This window comes from Hyaena hyaena, unplaced genomic scaffold (assembly GCF_003009895.1).
Source record: "Hyaena hyaena isolate Hyena2069 unplaced genomic scaffold, ASM300989v1 scaffold_385, whole genome shotgun sequence".
NCBI classification, from domain to species: Eukaryota; Metazoa; Chordata; class Mammalia; order Carnivora; family Hyaenidae; genus Hyaena; species Hyaena hyaena.
The window spans coordinates 856777-876969 of record NW_024081022.1 but is presented as its reverse complement, the minus strand read 5'-3'; the positions used below and the strand labels follow the sequence as shown (position 1 = coordinate 876969).

General features: G+C 57.1%; 1 protein-coding gene and 1 non-coding gene across 8 annotated transcripts in view; one reads left to right on the top strand and one right to left on the bottom strand.

Moving 5' to 3' along the window:
* The first annotated feature begins 4300 nt into the window (after positions 1-4300).
* ARHGEF2 (Rho/Rac guanine nucleotide exchange factor 2) overlaps positions 4301-20193 on the top strand; it is a 38660-nt gene continuing 22767 nt past the window's right edge. For 2 of the 7 annotated variants that reach the window (XM_039251378.1, XM_039251377.1), the window contains exon 1: positions 19758-19884. In XM_039251378.1, coding sequence (XP_039107309.1) covers positions 19822-19884 — 63 coding nt within the window. In that variant the 5' untranslated portion in view covers positions 19758-19821. Of the gene's footprint in view, positions 4671-5888; positions 6007-13224; positions 13334-13903; positions 13944-15100; positions 15195-19756; positions 19885-20193 lie in introns of those variants that run through there. The other 5 variants (XM_039251372.1, XM_039251370.1, XM_039251373.1 and 2 more) reach the window with 5 other exon arrangements.
* TRNAR-UCG lies at positions 12201-12285 on the bottom strand. Its single transcript has one exon. It is a non-coding gene; the product is annotated as a tRNA-Arg (tRNA).

Here is a 20193-nt window from a genome sequence, read left to right as displayed (position 1 = left end):
GCTGGGAGAAGCCCACGGACCGTGACATCTGGCTCTCCCCTCCTTGCCATTCTTTATTGTCTGGTTCTTTTGGGGTCTTCCTCACAAATGCCCCCCCTTGGGAGACTTCGGACCCCAAAGCCAGAGCCAGGAAGCCCCCCCGGCTGTGACAGGGCCCGCCAGCATTGCCACGGCCACTGTGCCTGGCGAGGTGGTTACCCGCGGCGGTTCCTACCTGGCGCTTGCTGGCGGCCAACGTCAGCACGGCCCCGCCTGCCTCCACCCCTCCCTCAGATCTCTAAGATCACTGGCGCGGAGTAGAAAGGACAAATGTAACTTCTTTGGGACCCTCACCTAAGGGCTTCCTTTCTGTGGCTGGGCTGGTGAAGGGGCCGACCTGGGGGTGGTCAGTTACAGAGTTGCCCAGTGTCTCTGTTCGGGAGCTTGTTTCGGGCTCTGGGCTCTACCATGTGACAGATGTGCTTGGAAAGCTCAGCTGCGCCTCCTACAGCCCTGTGACCTTGAGCAGGTTACTTTACGTCTCTGTGCTGCGTGTCTCTTCGTGTGTAAAATGGGGACAATGTATTTCTAGAAATGGCTGTGAGGATCCCACTAGATGATGTAGGCGCTCGGGGCACCTGCGTAGCTCGGTTGGTTGAGGATCCAACTCTTGATTTCCAGCCAGATGATGACCTCACCATTCATGGGATCAAGCCCTGCATCAGGCTCTGTGCTCTCAGTGCGAGATTCTCCCTCCCCCTCTCTCTGCCCCTCCCCTGCTCTCTCTCTCAAAATAAGTAAATAAAAACTTAAAAAAAAAAAAAGCGTAGGCACTCATTACGGGTTAACTCTTCCCCCGTGGGCTCCAGATGCTACTTAGGAGATGGGCGTGTTGGGGTCTTCTGAACCCTGACCCCAGGCTGACTGCCCTACGCCAGCTCGGTGTGCACTGAGCCTTAACACCTTCGGTCTCTTTTTCATCCTTCCTGAGATTTCGAAACCCAGTTGCTCTAAATCAGGAGTCTGCAAACCTTCTCTGTAAAGACCCAGATAATAAATATTTTAGGCTGTGTGGGCCATATGGTCTCTGTCACAGCTACAACTTTGCTGTCGTAATGCAGCAACAGCCACAGACCATGTGTAAGCGAACGGGTGCGGCTGGGTTCCGAAATAACCTTTATTTATGAACACTGGAATTTGAATTTCATATGATTTTTATGTGTCAAAAGTAGTGTTCCTCCTTTTTTAATGTTTTTTTTAAATTTTTATTTTTGAGAGAAAGAGACAGAGTATGAGCGGGGGAGGAGCAGAGAGAGGGGGAGACAGAGAATCGGAAGCAGGCTCCAGGCTCTGAGCTGTCAGCCCAGAGCCCGACGCGGGGCTCGAACTCAGGGACCACGAGATCATGACCTGAGCCGAAGTCGGATTCTCAACTGCCAGGTGCCTGGCAGTGTTCTTCTTTTGATTTCCCCCCCCAACCATTTATAGAAGGTAGCAGGACAGGTTTGGGCCCCGGTTCTATAGTCCGCCAGCCGCTGCCTTAAGCCAGCAGTGCTCGCTTGCTGTAGGACGGGAGCCTGTTGGCGGCCGGGAGTCCCCACTGCAGTCGTGTTCCTCATGCTCTCCCGCTGCCGAGAGCGAGGCGTGGGGCGGCTCCTGTCCCGGCCCTTCCGGCCCGCTCTCCATTAGTGCAGGCCTGGCCTCCGCTCAGCCTTCAAGTACCAACGACGGCAGTTGTTAAGTACTGGCCCGTGCGGAGCACCGTGTGGGGCACGTGATGCACGATGTTGTCATCGAGCCTCTCGGCGGCCCTGCAAGGGAGGGCTGCGGGGCCCCCATTCCACAGACGCTGCCGAGCAAGCTCCCGGGGCCCTGCAGCGCGGGCGCCGGGCTCGCAGTCGGCCGGGTCTCAGAGCCGGTGTCGCACCCCGAGGAGGCCGTGATCTGAGACTTTTGAATCGCGGATGCCCGTGTCTCCCGGACACGTACCGGGTGGGTGCTCCCGCCTCAGCGCCCAGGGTGCCTAGTGAATCACCGATGACCAGGCAGAAGCAGGCGGCCTGATGGCGTGTGCCGGTGGGGGGGCTGAGTGAGGCCGTCGTGCGTGCCGCTGCCTGGCACCACCTCCTGAGCGCCGGAGGCTGGGGAGACGGGGCCCTGGCGGGGGCTGGTGGAGGGGACGCAAGGGGGTGAACCCCACCGCGGGCGGCTTGCGCTTCAGGGATGGCCGGCGGAGGAGCGGAGGAAGCCTTGCTCCACCACGACTCTTCCAAGGACGAATAGAAATTACCGCATTGCAGCATGGGGGCGAGGGGGGGGTGTTAGAAAACAGGAAAAGTGAAGCCCGAGGGAGAGGAGCCCCATGGGTCCGGTCTGCACCCGGGGCGGAGGCCGGGATGGACGGCGGGTGCTAGGGAAGGGTGGGCCTCCCGGAAGAGGCCACGTGCTAGTTGGTCTGAGCTGGAGACAGAAGGGTGAGGCTTCGGGATCAGAGACGTCTGCCCAGCAGGCCAGGGCAGCAAGCACCACCTCCGGCGGGTGGTGTCCCCGGGGACCAGAGGGGTCCGTGACGCCTCTCACCCACCCCGCCGAAGCTGGCCCCGCAGACCCAGCTGGGGCAAGGGTAGCTGGCCTCTTTGGTGAGGTCTCTGTGCTGTCTTGTCAGCAAGCACCCCGAGCGCCCCGATTCCTCCTCTTCCTCCGCACCCGCCCCCCGGCTCACAGCGCCCCCTCCCTGCCCCCGAAGCCCAGCTTTGGAGACCACTGGTAGGCAGCCCACGCTCTGGCCCTCGGACTGAGCCCGCGCCCTGTGGGGCTGTCCCTCCCATTTCTGGCCAGCACAGCGGATGGCAGAGAGTGCAGGGCCAGGCTTGCAGACGCCGAGGGAGGGGGGTGGCCTGTCCTGGTGGCTGGCAAGCGGCCTCTCCCAGGCTGCTCCTTTTCTGTCCTCAGAGCCGCTGGCGGGACCGCGGGGTGCCCGCTGCACCGGCCCCACGCTCGCCCCTGCCTTCCCTGTGGGGGACAGGCCTCAGGCGGTGGACTGGGTGCAGTGGCAAAGGGAACACCTGGGTAGCTGGCTGTGGCCCCGGGCGGGTGGGGGGGCTCAGAGATTCGTGCAGAGACAGGGCCTGCAGTAGAGGAGGGGCCGCTGCCTGCCCTCCACGGGCCCGCTGCTCCGGCACCTGCCACTTCTTCCTGGGCGGAGGCTCGGTCATCGGCTCGAGACACCTGTGGCAGCCTGATGGCCGACGCGACCGCGGGAACATGCCCACTTGGGGGAGCGAAGGGGTCCCCGTGCGGCTGGCCCAGGTGCCTTTCTCTCTGTCCCTGGGGAGATGTCATAGGGCTCCTTCCATACGGCTGGGCTTGGAAGGACAAACCAGAGTACTTTTTCTTTAATGTTTATTTTTGCAAGAGAGAGACAGAGAGACAGAGAGAGACAGAGCACGAGCAGGGGAGGGGCAGAGAGAGAGGGAGACAGAATCCGAAGCAGCTCCAGGCTCTGAGCTGTCAGCACAGAGCCCGATGCAGGGCTTGAACTCAGGTACTGTGAGATCATGACCTGAACTGATGTTGGATGCTTAACCGACTAAGTCACACAAGTGCCCCTAATGTCTATTTATTTTTGAGAGAGACAGAATTGAGCAGGGGAGGGTCAGAGACAGAGGGAGACACAGAATCTGAAACAGGCTCCAGGCTCTGAGCTGTCAGCACAGAGCCCAACGTAGGGCTCGAACCCACGAACCCCAAGATGATGACCTGAGCTGAAGTCGGACGCTTAGCCAACTGAGCCCCCCAGGCGCCCGCAGAATACTTTCTCATGAACTGTCCTCCCTGCTGCTCTATCTGCCTGGAGCCCTCCCTCCCCAACTTGGCCAGACCCTAACCACTCACCCCTGTGGACCCCCCTCAAGGGCCGCCACTTCCTCCCGTTGCCAGCACTGGGCTTGCCAAGCAGCCGAGCGCACTCTCTCTTCCGACAGCACAAAGCATTTCGCTGCGTGTCCTCCGTGGCGTTTGGCACTCCGGCCGCTTGGTCGTTTGTGATCTGGGCTCTGTACACGCACACCTGCGCACACGTGCACACACGCATGCACACACCTGCGCACACCTGCACACACGCTCACACACACTGTGACTCCCTTGAGGACAGGTACTGTTTCTCTCTGCTTGGCTGGGTTTTCGGCTGAATGGTGCTCGGGAAATGGCGTCATGAGTGAGTGCAGTGTCACGTCCCCCAGAGAGAGGACCAGACGACACAAAGCCTCAGTTCCCGCTGTGGCCCGGCAGCTGCTCCTGGCCGGTCCTGAGCCTCCGTGAAGGGAGGGGCCCGGCCGACTGTGAGGCCCTCCCAGCTCCGAGGTTCCAGATTCTAGAACTCCGCTCACCCGCTCTGTCTTCCCGACGCAGACGGGCCTGTGTGCGCCTCCCATGAGCAGAGACGTCCCCGAGCTGTTCCTTGCGGGTGGAGACGTCGCGCCTCAAGGCCACACTCACCGCCACCTGTCTGTGGGGGAGCCCGGAGCGCAGCTGGAGGAGGAGGAGCAGCAGGGGACAAGGAAGGAGGGGGATGGCTCCCACGCTGTGCCGCTCCGACGCTCAGGGGCCTTCCGTGCCCACAGCCACAGCTACAACCCCCTCAAAAGACATAGCTGGGGGCCAGACAGGAACCTCCAGGACCCACTGAGCAGGTAACCCCGGAGGGCTTCCTGCCCCTCCTTCCCTCAAGCCCTTGGCCCAGGAGCCAGGAGCCGGGCAGCAATGACGGGGCTGAGGGCACTCGGAGAGCCCGCGCCCCTCAGGCCTTTGGGGAGGGTGAACCCTGCCTTTCTTCCTAGCAGCCCCAGCTCCTCCCCTGTAATCCTGGGGGGGGGTGGAGGAGGGGGAGGGGCAGCACAGACGGGGGGCGGTGCTGCCTCCCCCTCCCGCTTTGGGTTTCACAGACCTGCACAGGGGTGTCAGAGCTGGAAGGGACCCGGGGATCGTGTGGCCCCATCCCCCATTTTGCTGCTGAGGAAAGTGAGGTGCAGACAACCTCGGGAGGTTCCTCGGGCAGCGTTCTGGGGGGTGGGCACGGCCGCCCACCTGCTGGTTCCAGGCTGACGCAGACATCACAGCGCCGCCCTGCTGGGGGTGGGGGGGCAGCCACTTCTGCTCAGAGGTCTGCGTGCCTGTGCTTGTCAGAAGGCAGGGACCCCGTCTGTCCCCCTCCCCTGGAAAGTCCCCGACCGCTTCCCCAAGGACAGAGGAGGCCGGAGAGAGAAGGTCCGGGGTCAGCCTGGAGCGCTAGTGAGCGGTCACCGTGAGGGCCTGCGGCCGCGGAACACGGAAGGGCACGGCCTCTCTGCTCTGCTGGTGGCCGCCACGGACAGCTTCCCGGCTCCGTGAGCAGGCCCACCGCTGTCCCCTGGGCACGGCTGGCTGAGCTGGCTGAAAGGGGAGGACGCCGTGCCGTGTCCCTCACCTGGCTTGCTGGCAGCTCAGGTGGGAAACCTCGCCCGTGGGCTCCAGGCGCCTTCCCAGGGCAGCCAGTCGAAGGCAGAGATGCCTGGGTGCCCCTTAGGCGGTGCCAGCGTCATCTCAGGGTCTCTGGGGCGTTGCCTCTCACCATCAGGCACTGACTCTGCCCCTTGGGAGCCCTGGGCTGAGTGGGGACAGAGCGTGGCCTCTGCACCAGGCCTCACCCTCGCCCTTGACCTCTCCCTGGCGCTGGGTCCTTGCGGAGGACAGTACTGCCCGGAGGCCAGCAGGGGCCGCCCTTGTCCGCGGCTCTGCCAAAGCACAGCCCCAAAGGCCAGCCGAGGGTGCAGGTGTGCCGGCAGGGAGGCCTGGGCGGGGCCGTGTCCCTCCCTGGTGCCCGTCGCTCGCCACCAGGTACAGAGGGCAGCGGGGGGCCGTGTGTGTTTCAGGAACAAACTGCAGGGATCAGGATGCACGGACCCCGAAGAACCCGCCTTTCTGCCGAGCCCAGAGGAACAGGATGCCTTCCAGGATCTGCAGCACCAAGGTGGCCGGCCCTCCCTCGCGGTACGGACAGCAGGCCCCGCGGAGGCCAGCGCCTCCCTCCCCCGTCCTGCCCCACCCCGTGCCAGCTGCCGGGTCTGTGTGCCCAGGCATCGCTCTGACTCCCTCTGCCCGAAGCTGTGTCTGTGGTCCGGACGCCCTCTGTCTGCCTGCCTCTCGGGGTCTGCGTGTCCTGTCCCCGCTCTCGGCGTCCTGTCTCTTTCTTAAGACTCTCTGTCCCCTCCTTTCTGTGTCTGAGCTCTGCGCTGATGTGGGCATCTCCGTGCCTCTCATTGGCCTTTTATCACATTTCCCCTGTGATAACTGCTTCTTTCTGTGGACGCACATTCCTCGGTTTTGGAGCCGAACTTATACTTTGTGGGAAGAAACTAAGACAGAGGTTCCCTCACAGGATAATCAGACAGTAACGGAGTGAGAAACGGTACCGAGTCTCCCCGCCCTTCTGGCCTAAGGAAACATGTGGGGGGACTCAAGCCAGGACCTAGGGGCCCTGGAGAGGACACGGGGGCTTTAGGGGCACCCCTGGGCCTGCAACTCATGCTCTAGCTGGCCAGGGATGCCCAGCCAGCCTCCCCTGCCCAGCCCGCGGTTCGGGAGAGAGGTTGAGGGGAGGGGGCTGCGTGGGCCAGGCGGCAGCCCCCGCTGGGCCCATCTCACCCCGCCAGCCCCCTCCAGCCAGCGTCTCTGCTCCCCCCCCCCAACCCAGCATGGTGGTGCGGCAGAAAGACCAGGGCTGGGGAGTCAGACCAACTCCCAGATCCTTCATTTACTGGCTGAACAATTTATTTCATCTCTCTGAAAACAGGATAATAAAAACTATTTTTAAAAGATTTATTTACTTATTTTGAGAAGGAGAGAGACAGAGAATGAGAGAGAGAAGAGAGAAAGCAGGGGAGGGGCAGAGAAAGAGAGGGAGAGAATCCTAAGCAGACTCTGCACTGTCAGTGTGGAGCCCGGAGTGGGAATCGAACTCATAAACCGTGAGATCACAACCTGAGTAGGACTTAAGAGTCAGACACTTAACCAGCTGAGCCACCCAGGCGCCCCTAAAAACTGTCTTTTAAAGTTGTGATTATTTTGGGGGGGGAATGCTGTTACAGCGCCCAGTACTGAGCTGGCACACAGGCTGAGCGTGAGAAATCACGGTTTCTTCCCCGCTTCCCGCTGCCCTGTGAGGCGTTCCCTCCCCCTTTCTCTGCTTTGCTTTCTCCTTCCTGCCTTCCTGCTCTGCTTCCTCCCCTGTCTTCTAATCTTTAGGCACTCTCCTAAATCTCCCCCAGCCTACACGTCGGCCTGTTTGTTCCTCCCTCCAGAACAAGTGTGTATAAACTCCACCAAGGTCCACAGTCAAAAAAGTCCTGAGACTCGCCAGGCCGGCCCAAAGCGTGCAGACTTGATGGTGTATGAGCCGAGTCCAGAACTTCCTCTGTTTGGCCATCACAGAGCCGACAGTTTAAGATCCAGATGTCTTTTTTTTTTTTTTTTTCTGATGGACTCCATGCTCCGTGTGGGACTTGAACTTGCAACCCTGAGCTCAAGGGCTGTACCCCCACTAACTGAGCCAGCCAGGTGCCCCCAAGACTCAGGGGTCTCAAAAGGGACCTGTGCTGTTTGGCTTGCCAGAGTGGACACTACCCTCTACTGTGTCCTGTATTTTAGTTTTATTTAAAAAATTTTTTTTCATGTTTATTTTGCTTTTGTGAGAGACAGAGACAGAGCATGAGCAAGTGAGGGGCAGAAAGAGGGAGACACAGAATCTGAAGCAGGCTCCAGGCTCTGAGCTGTCAGCACAGAGCCCGACGCGGGGCTTAAACCCACGAACCCTGAGATCATGACCTGAGCCGAAGTCGGGCGCTTAACCCACTGAGCCACCCAGGTGCCCCTTTATTTTTTTAAAGTTTATCTATTTTTGAGAGAGACCGAGACAGCATGAGCAGGGGAGGGGCGGAGAGAGAGGGAGATAGAGAATCCCAAGGAGGCTCGAGGCTGTGAGGACAGAGCCCAACGTGGGGTTCAAACCCACGAACCATGAGATCATGACCTGAGCCGAAGTCGAGCGTTAACCGACTGAGCCACCCAGGTGCCCCCCCCCCCCACTTTGTTTTTGAAATATGTTTGAAATTGAATGTGCAATATCAGCTGCCCTTCTCAAGACCTAGTTTACACCACCAGTGCCTGCAGCAACTCATCTGATCTTTCTCTCCTCTCCTACTTCCTTGCCTGTCCCACCCCCAGAGATAATCACTATCTTGAATTTTCTTTATCACTCATTTACATTTTTAATACAAATATATGCATTACCTAAGAACATGTTTTTTGTTGCTGAATTTAAAAACAATGATGATATATTGTACAAAATTGTCTATAAGTTACATGTTCATTGAACATTCTAATTTTTATCTGTGTCCTGCAGATGGTTAGAGCTCATGAATTGCCATTTCATTCTTCTGCTGATGAACGTTTAGATAATGCCCACTCTTTGCTATCATGAAGAGTGTCACTATGAACATCCTTTTATCTATCTTCTGTGCACATTTGTAAGAATTTCTCCAGGGTGTAGACCCTGGAGTGGAGTTGTCAGGTCACAGAGTGCTGTCAATCTCACGAGATCATGGCAGACTGTTTCTACCTTCGTCAGCAGGAAATGAGAGTCCCTGTTGATCCAAATCACTTCCAACGTTTGGAGTCATCAGAATTTTTTTTTCAAAAATTTTTAATGTTTTATTTATTTCTGAGAGACAGAGAGGCAGCGTGAGCAGGGGAGGGTCAGAGAGGGGGCGAGACAAAGAATCCGAAACAGGCTCCAGGCTGTAAGCTAGCTGTCAGCACAGAGCCTGACATGGGGCTCGAACCCATAAACCGTGAGATCATGACATGAGCCGAAGTCAGACGCTTAACCGACTGAGCCACCCAGGTGCCCCGGAGTCATCAGAATTCTTAATGTTGCGAGTCTAGTGGTTGCAAATCTCTTTGCAGTATTAATTTGAATTATTTTTATTACAAATGCGATTGAGCTTCATTTCATACCTAATAGGTCATTCATCTTTCCTCTTCTGTGAAATTCCTCTTCCTGTCTTTTGCCCAAGTCCATCATTTGTTGTTATATGTGTTGCAATGAACTTGTCACAAAATGGGGAAAAGTGGTTTGTCTTTTCCTTTTCCCGTAGCAACTTTACATAAACAGAATTTCTTAATTTTTATTTTTTTGTTTATTCATTTTTTAAACACTTTATTTTATTTTATTTTTTAATGTTTTATTTATTTATTTATTTATTTATTTATTTATTTATATTTCTAGGAGAGAGAGAGAGACAGTGTGAGCAGGGGAGGGTCAGAGAGAGAGGGAGTCACAGACTCTGAAGCAGGCCCCAGGCTCTGAGCTGGCTGTCAGCACAGAGCCTGACGCGGGGCTTGAACCCACAAACCGTGAGATCATGACCTAAGCGAAAGTCGGACGCTTAACCGACTAAGCCACCCAGGCGCCCCACTTTATTTTATTTTTAAGTAATCTCTATACCCAACACGGGGCTTGAACTTATAGGCCTGAGATCAAGAGTCACACATTCCACAGATCAAGACAGCCAGGCACCACTGACTTTGTTTTGTTTTGTTTTGTTTTTTAAAGATTATTTATTTATTTTGAGAGTGAAGGTGGGGGGCAGAGAGAGGGATACAGAGAGAATCCCAAGCAGGCTCCACACTGTCAGGGTAGAGCCCAATGCAGGGCTCAAACTCACAAACTGTGAGATCATGACCTGAGCCAAAATCAAGAGTCAGACACTTAACCAACTGACCAACCACTACCCAGGTGCTTCCCGCCCCAAATTTCTTAATTAGAAAAAATTTCTTGAGGCATACCATGTATGCAAAACATGCATTAAAACATGTTTAATAGATGCCTGGGTGGCTTACTTGGTTAAGCTTCCGACTACAGCTCAGGTCATGATCTCACAGTTCATGGGTTGGAACCCCGCACCAAGCGCTCCACTCTCAGTGTAGGGTTCTCTTTGGATCCTCTCTCTCTCTCTCTCTCTGCTCTTCCCTTGCTCATACTCTCACTCTCTCTTTCTCTTTCTCAATAATAAATGAACATTTACAATGGATCTACAGAGTAATTTAGGAAAAGTGGACATTTGTACAATATTGCGTGTTCCTATCCATGAAAATAGTACACCTCTCCAATATCATTTTTTTCTGTGCAAATTTTGTGGATATAGATTTATTCTTAGGTATATTATACTTCTTTTGTCAAGTTTAAAAGTTTAGTCATTCTGGTGGGTGTCTTAGAGGTATCTTGTTTTTTTTAAAATATTTTTTATTGTTTTATTTTTGAGAAAGAGAGAAAGAGTGCAAGCAGGGAAGGGGCAGAGAGAGAGAGGGAGACACAGAATCCAAAGTAGGCTCCAAGCTGTCAGCACAGAGCCTGATGTGGGGCTTGAACCCACGCACCATGAGATCATGACCTGAGCCTAAGTTCCATGCTCAACCAACTGAGCCACCTAGGGGCCTCTCATTTTGGTTTTAATTTGCATGTCCCTGTTGAAAAATTTTGTTGGACATTTTTTCATATTTTTTTAAGTTTATTTAGTTCAGAGAGAGAGAACAGAGGGGCAGAAAGAGGAGAGAATCTCCAGGCTCCTTGCTGTCAGCACAGAGTCCAATGTGGGGCTCGAATTCATGAACAGTGAGATTATGCTGAGCTGAAATTGAGTTGGATGCTTAACAGACCAAGCTACCCAGGCACCACTCCTATTACTTTAAAAAATATATTTGTTTATTTATTTATTTTAAGTTTTTAAATGTTTTATTTATTTCTGAGAAAGAGAGAGATAGTGTGAGCAGGTGAGGGTCAGAGAGAGAGGGAGACACAGAATCTGAAGCAGGCTCCAGGGTCTGAGCTGTCAGCACAGAGCCTGATGCGGGTGTTGAACCCACAAGCCATGAGATCATGACCTGAGCCGAAGTCGGACGCTTAACCAACTGAGCCACCCAGGCGCCCCTCTTTATTTACTTTTTGAGAAAGAGACAGAACATGAGCAGGGGAGGGGCAGAGAGAGAGGGAGACACAGAATCCGAAGCAGGCTCCAGGCTCTGAGCTGTCAGCACAGAGCCTGATGAGGGGCTGGAACTCATGTGAGATCGTGACCTGAGTCGAAGTTGGATACTTAACTGACTGAGCCACCCAGGAGCCCCTTATTTAAAAACATTTTTAAAAAATTTTTTTAATGTTTTATTTATTTCTAGGAGAGAGAGAGAGAGAGAGACAGCGTGAGCAGGGGAGGGTCAGAGAGAGAGGGAATCACAGACTGAAACAGGCTCCAGGCTCTGAGCTGGCAGTCAGCACAGAGCCCGACGCAGGGCCCGAACCCACGAACCACGAGATCATGACCTAAGCGAAAGTCGGACGCTCAACCGACTAAGCCACCCAGGTGCCCCATAAACATTTTTTTTTTCAAATAATCATTTTAAGGCCACAAATTACCCTTTAAATGCCACTTTGGCCATCTCCCACAAGTTGTGTTCTGTAGTTCAATAGTATTTTCATTAGATACAGTATGTCATAAAACATCTTTGAATTTCCATTGTGATTTCTTTATTTTTTGTCCAGTAAGCCTATTTAGAAGAGTGTTTTAAATTTTCTAAATCTATAGAGATTATTTTAAAACGTAAAACATTTTTGAGACATAACAAATATACAGAAAAAATAAAACTTGCCTGTAGAATATAATGAACTGTTAGGAAGCAAATAGCCGTGGGGGCCCCAAGTTGTACAGGAAACCCTAGAGCATTACTCAACCTGCACGGGCCTCGTGCCCTTGGCGGCCGTAACCTTTGCTCTCCTGTCAGAGATGACCACTTTCTAGACTTTTTTCCTTTAAGATATTATTTTTAAGTAATCTCTGCACCAAATGTGGGGCTCGAACTCATGACCTCGAGATCAACAGTCCCACGCTCCACCGACTGAGCCAGCCAGGCGCCCCACTTTACTTTTGAGCTCGATTTTCCTAATAGATTTGCCACCGTCATATGCACCTCTAAACAATATTAGTTTTCCTTATTTTATTTATTTATTTATTTTAATGCTTTATTTATTTCTAGGAGAGAGAGAGAGACAGCGTGAGCAGGGGAGGGTCAGAGAGAGGGGGAGACACAGAATCTGAAACAGGCTCCAGGCTCTGAGCTGGCAGTCAGCACAGAGCCTGAGGTGGGGCTCGAACCCACGAACCGCGAGCTCATGACCTGAGCCGAAGTCAGACGCTTAACCGACTGAGCCACCCAGGCACCCCTATTTATTTTATTTTTAAGTTTTCCTTACTTTAAACTTTATGAGAATATAACCATCCAGTATATACATTTTGTGTGTCTTGATTCTTTCACTCGATGTTATGTTTGTGAGATTCATCCATATTGTAGGGTGACCTGTGGCTTGTTCATTTTCATTTTCAATTAGTATTTTGATGTGTGAATACATCCCAGATCCCTCATCTGGTCCATTGGAAGGGGATTTCTGGTTTGTTTCCTATGTTCTCTATGATACAGATTATTTGAAATGTGTTAAAATCTGCCTTCTGGGGCGCCTGGGGGGCTCAGTCGGTTAAGCTTCTGACTTCGGCTCAGGTTATGATCTCACGGTTCGTGGGTTCGAGCCCCGCGTCGGGCTCTGTGCTGACCGCTCAGAGCCTGGAACCTGCTTCAGATTCTGAGTCTCCCCCTCTCTCTGCCCCTCCCCTACTCATGCTCTGTCTCCTTCTCTCTCAAAAATAAATAAACACTAAAAAATAAAAAGTGCTTTGCCTGTGGAGTGCTTCGCATAGGCTTGAGAAAAATATTTCTTTCCTAATGGTTGGGTGTTTGGTTCATGAATACTCCTCCTGCCTTTTGCCTTAAATCCAGGCTGTCTCTGTTGTTTCATTTCATTTTGTTTGTTTGTTTTTATTACCTGCCTGGCCTCCGTAGCTTGAGTCTGTCATCTCTGGAAAGCCTTCAGGGTAAATTTTTTCTCAGACATTTTCTGTATTGGGCTCGAACTGCAGCGGAGTGGTGAATGCCAGACAGCAGGGGTAGCTTCCCAAGGGTTTCAGGGGGAAGCTTGCAGATGTGGGTGGTGTGGATGGTGGACGGCCTGAGGCCTGAAGACAGGCCCTTTGTGGGGGAGTGGAGAGCTGGGGAGCCGGAGGGGTGAGGCCTGACTTTGAGTGAGGATTCTTGACGCGATTCTAGGACCAGAGCTGGTGCCATCCGTCTGCCGGCCCTTTGGACCCCTCGGCCCCTGGCATGCTGCCCAAGTCTGCGTCCATGAGTGGCATCAATTGCTGCTCTGATCCGGCTGGTGAGTGAAGGTGGGAGGCAGTGGAAGTCCCGCCCCCTCCCTGTCGCCGCCACCATCTCTCACCGCCAGCTGCCTGGGGTCTGGATGTCCTGGGTTCTGCTGAACCACACGCCCCTTGAAAACACCAAATGCCTTCATTCCGATGAGAGGTCTGATTTCAGGACTTTGGCATTCCGGGGCTCTCCTTCCAATGAAGGAGGACATAGGACAGAGTGCGGCTCTCCGTGCCCCCCCCCCCCCCCCCCATCGCAGGAGATGGAGGACAGTTACCTGCGATGTACCTTGTCCTCAAGATGAGGCACTGGAGGCGGTGTGAGAGACCTCTGCTGTCTCCATTCCGCAGAGACGGAGCTGAGGCTTCAGGCCCCAGCCCCCTGGGCACACAGTCCCGGGCTCCGCTCCCCGGCCCCTCCGCTCTTCAGCGCTCACTGCTCAGACCCCCACCCCCACCCCCGGTCACATGCACCTGCAGCGTGGGAACCTGATCCAGGTGGAGGCGGTGGGGGAGGCGGCCCCGGGCGTCTTTGTCTGGCTTTAGCTGGACACTTGTCGTCTGCTTTTGTGTTGCAGGGAACTTATTACACCAGTTCTCTACCGACCTCAGCCGAAGGTGAGTCTGGGAGATCCAGAGCCCTTCGGAGGCCCCGACGGAAGAGGAGCAGTGGGACTGGGGTCCGTGGACCTTGGAGCTCCGAGGGCCCCTCTTTCTGAAACATCGCTCCCTTTACCATTTCCGATCCTAAGCCTCCGAGAGTCCCTCTCCCCGAGCTTTACAGAACCCCCCTCCCCTCATTCAGGGGCCGGGAGGGCCTCAGGGCTCCCAGTAGTCTCATGGGACAGCGAAGCGATTAGGCAAAGAAAAGGAGTCTCCAGACCCCAGGCTGGCGGACAGCGGACAGGGACAGCGGGAGAGGAGCCGCTTGCTGTTGTCAGTGCGGGAAGAGGGGTGGGCAGATGAGCTGCTGGACAGTCTCAGGGGAGAGCCGGTGCCCAGTGACCCCGTGGATCAGGCTCGGAGGTTCCGGTAGATAATTGACCAATGGGGAGTGGCTCTGAGGAGAGCCGGGCAGGGGCTGCGGAGCCCTGGCTGCAGGGCAGGGGCTGAGGCCCAGCTCTGGAGCCGCCGCGGGGGCGGGGAGACCCAAGCACACAGAGCCAGCACCGCTCCTTTGGCTCCTGCTGCGGAAGCCTGGTCAGAGCGGCCGGGCCTCCCGGACGGTGCGGCTGACCGAGCTGGCCAGGGCCCTTTAAGATGCCAAGCTCTGATTTGTGACCCTGAAAATCTCTAGCTGACACATCCTCCTGGCTCTGGGTTTGGGATTAGCTCATGGGATGGGGCTGATGAAATCCCAGGAAATCCACTCCTTCTTGGCTTTGGGCCCAGAGGCCCTTTCCAAACTGCAGAGAGGGTCGCGCAGGGTGCTCTTGAGTTTTGAGCGGAACATGCCCCGCCGGAGAGGCCTCAGCCCGCATCTTCCGTCAGGAAACAGTTAGGAGGAGGCCGGGCCTGAGTTAGGTGGGAAGGGGGAAGGGTCTGCATTTATCTGGGAGGAGCCTGGAGTTTTCCCCGCACACGGAGGTGCCTGGGCATCGGCTTTCCACATCCGGGAGGAGGGGTGGGGCGAGGGGGCTTCTCTCCGTCCTTCCTCAGATCTCCCTTCTCCCCTCCTGGCCATGGCGCCTTCGGCCACCGTCTCTCTGGGAACATCTTGTTTTTCTTTTCCAGCTCAGGCTCCATCGCTTCACCTCTTCTTTTTCTTTCTGCAGCTGTAGCCAACTGGAAGGGGGCTCAGGTACCTCGGCGGGCTCCCCCCTGCGCCGGACCCTCAGTTTCCTCCTGGGCATGACCGGAAAGGCCAAGGTAGGAGTCGGCGGGGAAGCAGGAGGCCTGCCCCTCCCCCGCTCTGCACCCCACCTTCCACTCTGTCCCCGAACTTCCCTGGAGACAGACATCCAGGGCAGTGGTTCAGGCTTGGAGGGTGCCGCATGCCTTCTCTCCCAGACTCCCCCCTGCATTCCGCAGGGCGCGGGGGGGAGGGTCACCTTTCCTCTCCTCTCCTCTGCCCCCGGATCGGCAGGCAGCTGGGGACAGCGGGGGGAGGGGAGGAGGGGCCGAGCCCTACCTCTCTCCGGCCTCACGTGGCTGAGAGGTGGGCCGCACAGAGCGGAGCCACCGGGCAGGATACTGACAGTAATCACAGCAATACTTCTTCCTTCTTCGGAGAGTATCGGGGTTTGCAAAGTGCCTCTCCACTCGTAACTGCACGGGTGGCTGCAGCAGCTGGGGGAGGTGGGATCGGACCCCAGGCGGGGTGGCAACCGGGAAAGCACGTGGCTGTGGAAGCACACGCTCGCAGCCGGGTGTGCGAGGCCACGGCCAGTTCTGACCCCAGGAAGGTGAGCCATTGGGCCGGGTCCCTTGTCACCGCGAGCCCGGGAGCCTGTCTGTTGCTCCAGCCCCTTTCCACTTTCTTCACTTCCTGGTGGAAAGAGGCACCCCCGTTTCCTCCCAGGGGCTCCCCAAGTATGCATGTGCTTTCCGACCGGGGGGCGCTGCTGAGCGTGGAGACACCCCGTGGAGAAAACCTCCCTCCTCCCCCAGGGGAGCGCAGGGTTCACACCCCGGGAAGTCTCTGGGTTCCTGGCGGCCTCACCCACGGGCCGGGCTTGCTCCCCGCCAGCCTTTGGCCTTCCTCCGGGTGCACAGGCGACGCAGAGGAGAACCCCGCTTGCTGGCACCTTCTCACGGGCCTGAGCGGGGAGTTTGAGGGGTTGGACCAGGCAGTGTGAGCAGGAGCAGCTGGGGGTGGGGAGGGCAGGGGGGCCATGAGCCCGCTTTTCTCCCACTGGGGACTTAGCTCTCCAGGGACCCGGGGCCTCTGGCCAGTGTCCCCAGGGGCTCTCAGCCCTCTGAGAGAGCCGCCCTCTTCCCCCCACCCCCGCAGCGGGAATTGGCAGGGGGAGTGGCAGGGGGAGTCGGTGCTGCCTGGTGGGGGGGGCATCCCGATTTCCAGGGGCGTGTATTTGCCCACCCTCATCCCAAGTTCGATGACGGTAAAATAACCAGGTGACGGGGACTGTGGGCTGCATGGGACCCAGACAGGCAGCGAGAAAGAGTCAGGATCTGGCCAGATTCGCCCTTCCCGCCGGCGTCTCCGGTCCAGGGCTCTTGCAGCCTCACCAATGCCTGTGCCCGCCTCCCGAAGCCCCTTCCCCTCCTCCCAGGAAGCCCCTTCCCCTCCTCCCAGCTCGGTCCTGGCCGGTCAGCAGGGGGGGCGGGGCTGGAGAGAGGAAGTGGCTTATTCCTTCCTATTTGACCAGAGACACGGAGGTGGACAAAACACTTTTCCAGAGCCCATCCCATTTCATTCTCATACCACTCTGACAAAGATAAGTATTTTAATCTCCATTTTGTAGACAAGACAACGCAGAGGCTTAGGTACCTGCCCGAGATCCTAGCTACCAGGAGGGAGGGCTGTATTACAGACCCAGAGCTTTTTAAAAAGATTTTTATTTTATTTATTTATTTTAATTTTTAAAATAGTTCTTAAATTTATTTTTGAAACAGAGAGAGAGAGAGCGTGCGCGCGCCCGCATGAGCGGGGGAGGGGCAGAGAGAGAGGGAGACACAGAATCCGAAGCAGCTCCAGGCTCTGAGCTGTCAGCACAGAGCCCGACGCGGGGCTCAAACCCATGAACCGCGAGATCATGACCTGGGCCAAAGCCAGATGCTTAACCGACTGAGCCACCCAGGCGCCCTGTGGGACGTGGGGATTCAAAGCCGGAGCGCCTTCACCTCTGAGCCATCACTGGGTGTCCTGAGACTGGCCTGTGGGCCGCGCTCTGGCCGCGTTTCTCTCGCCAGGCTGGTTCCTGCCCTGGGAGGTCTGGGGAGCCCTGAGGGCGGGCGCTGTGAGTGGCATCTCCCACCACACGAGGGGGACCGTGGAGGTNAGCCCGACGCGGGGCTCAAACCCATGAACTGTGAGATCATGACCTGAGCTGAAGTCGGATGCTCAACCGACTGAGCCACCCAGGCGCCCCTATTTTATTTTATATTAAATTTTTTTAAATGTTTATTTCTGAGAGAGAGACACAGAAGAGACAGAGCGTGAGGGGCAGAGACAGAGGGAGACACACATTCCAAAACGGGCTCCAGGCTCTGAGCTGTCAGCGCTGAGCCTGATGCAGGCTCAAACCCACAAACTGGGAGATCATGACCTGAGCTGAAGTCAATGCTTAACCGACTGAGCCACCCCTAACGATTCTTATTTTAAAGTAATCTCTAGGGGCGCCTGGGGGCTCAGTCGGTTAAGCGTCCAATTTCAGCTCAGGTCATGATCTCACGGTTCGTGGGTTCGAGCCCCACGTCGGTCTCTATGCTGACAGCTTGGAGCCTGGAGCCTGCTTCAGATTCTGTGTCTCCCTCTCTCTCTGCCCCTCCCCACCTCAAGTTCTGTCTGTCTCTGTCTCAAAAAGAAATAAACATTAAAAAAATAACAAAGTAATCTCTCCATCAAACGTGGAGCTTGAGCTCACAATCCAGAGGTCAAGAGTTTCAGGCACTGGTGATGACTACTTTTAGGTTCTGGCAGAAATTAGGGTTCCCTTTTGTTTTGGGGTGCCTAAAATAATTTCTGAAAATAATGGGAAGTATCAGTGGATAGGAGTGGGGCGGGGATGCGACGCAAGGGTTTAGTTTTTGAAGTGTTCCTAGGGATGCAGAAGATGAAAATTAAGTCCAGCACAGGCCTAGCTCTCCAAGAGCCCAGCCGTTCCTCAAGGTAGACGGGTTTCCTGCACCCACTCGCAAGCCCCCTTCCTGGCCACCCGTCTCCTAAGTGCAAGAGGCGGACACTGGATGAGGGGCAGGCTGGGATGCAGAGCTCACAGGATGGGGGTGCAGGCAGAAAAGGGCTGGAGCCTTAGGTCTGCTTCTTGCACAGGCTTTCTGAGTCTGCGGCCGAGTTCCCTCAAGTCCTGGGATTCAGGGCCTGGCCTCATGGCTCCGCCCGCTGCGTGCCCACTGCAGTGTGGCCCTTTAAGATTCCATCTTTAGCTTGTGTCTCTCCCACCCTAGGCCTGGGAGAAAAGTTCAGGTCCTGGCCCACCCCTGGTCCCTGGGCCCCTGGTGGGTGGAGCCATGTGGCCAAGGTTCTGGCTTCTGGTCATCTGTTCTGTTTTTAAACTTAGTACATTCCTCAGCCCTGCCTGCTCACTGCTGGGCGGTTAAGTCTGGGGTTCCAGGCCTGGATTGCTGGTTTGGGGGAGTTCCTAGGGCCTTCCCGGAAGGTCTCCCCTGCAGGTGCAAGCCTGCAAGAACCAGCCTCCCTCCTGGCCCTGGGAAAGTCCTTTCTGCTTTCTAATCTCCATGCAGCCTAAAATGGGTTTATCGCGTCTCCTATTTTCTGATCTTTGCAGGACCCGGATTCTTAACCAGTGGAATGGGTGAGGAAGGAGGTGACGAGGCGTTAGGCAGGAGGGAGGCTAGGGCAGCAGCGTGGAGGTGGTGCTGGGGGTGAGGAGCCCCACGGGCTCAGCCACCGGTGAGGCAGCGGGTCCCAAAATAGTGGCAGAGGCTAAAATCGGCACCTAAGGGGAGTGGTGAGCTGGGCTGGAAAACCTCTGCGGGCGCTGCCGCTGGTCCATCTGGGTTGGCGCTCCTCTCCCTGCCCCCACTCCCCCCGCACCTTTTGGGACCAGAATCAGGCAGGACCGTGCAAACACAGGGTGCTCTGCCCCAAGGCTCTGCAGAGAAATGCGAGAGCCTGAGAGGCAGAAATGAGCCGCAGCGTGAATGACTTGTAGTCAGATTGGGGGAGGAAGTTTGCAGCAGCAGGAAACTCAGCAAAGGTGGTGGAGGCTGGCTGGGGCCGCGGCCGACGGCCCCGAAAGAACGCCCCGCTGCACGCGGCCTCTTGTGCCGACCCTGGCCAGGCCCCGACTGCCCCCGGACCCGGGCGGGCCGCTGTCCAGTCTTTGGGCCCCGGCCTAACTGCCAACGGGAGGGAAGCGGGGTTAGACACCAGGAAGGACTTCCCCGGCCTCCCAGAGGGGGCGGGGCCCGGGCCGGGGGCGGGGCCGAGGCGGGGCTCGGGCCGAGGGCGGGGCGGGGGGCTCGCGGGAGAGTCCTCGGGCGCGCACCCTCGCCTCCAAGCCCGGTAAAGACCGGCCTCTCGCTTCCCCTCGCTTCCCCCGCCCTCCCCCTGCCCTGCCCCCGGCGGCGCGCGGGGCCTGGCGGCGCGGGCGGCGGGGCTCCCTGCAGAGCGCGCGGGGCGGGGGGTACGCGGGGCTCCAGGAGGAGGTCGGCGCGGGCAGGGCGCGGGCAGGGCGCGCGGGGCCGGCGGGGCGAGCGGCGGCCGGCGCCCCGGGCCCGGCCCGGCGGCCCCCGCCCCCGGCCCGCGGGGAGGCTCGCGTTTGAGGAACTGCGCGGGGCCGCGCGCGCGAGCCGCCTTCCTGTCCCGGGACCGCCCGCCGCCGCCGCGACCATGTCTCGGATCGAGTCGCTCACGCGCGCGCGGACCGAGCGGAGCCGGGAGCTGGCGAGCAAGGTGGGCTCTGGGGGCGCGGGGCGGCCGGGCCGGGAGGGAGCGTCGGGCCCGGGGGGGTGGGGGGCGCCCCGCGCCGCGCCCCCGCCCCCACCCCCTCCCGGCCCGGCCGCCCGGAAGAAAGTTGCTCCGGGAAGGGACCGCGCGGGAGGAGGGAGGTGCGCGTGTCGGCTGGGCTCCCCTCGGCCCGGGGCCCCTGCGCCCCGCGGTCGCCGGCGTGCTCGGCCCCCTTTGTCCCCGCCATCCGGCGCTGGGGCCGGGAGGGGTGGTTTCCCGGTTCCTCCTGCCGCCGCTCCCCGCCCCCCACCCCAG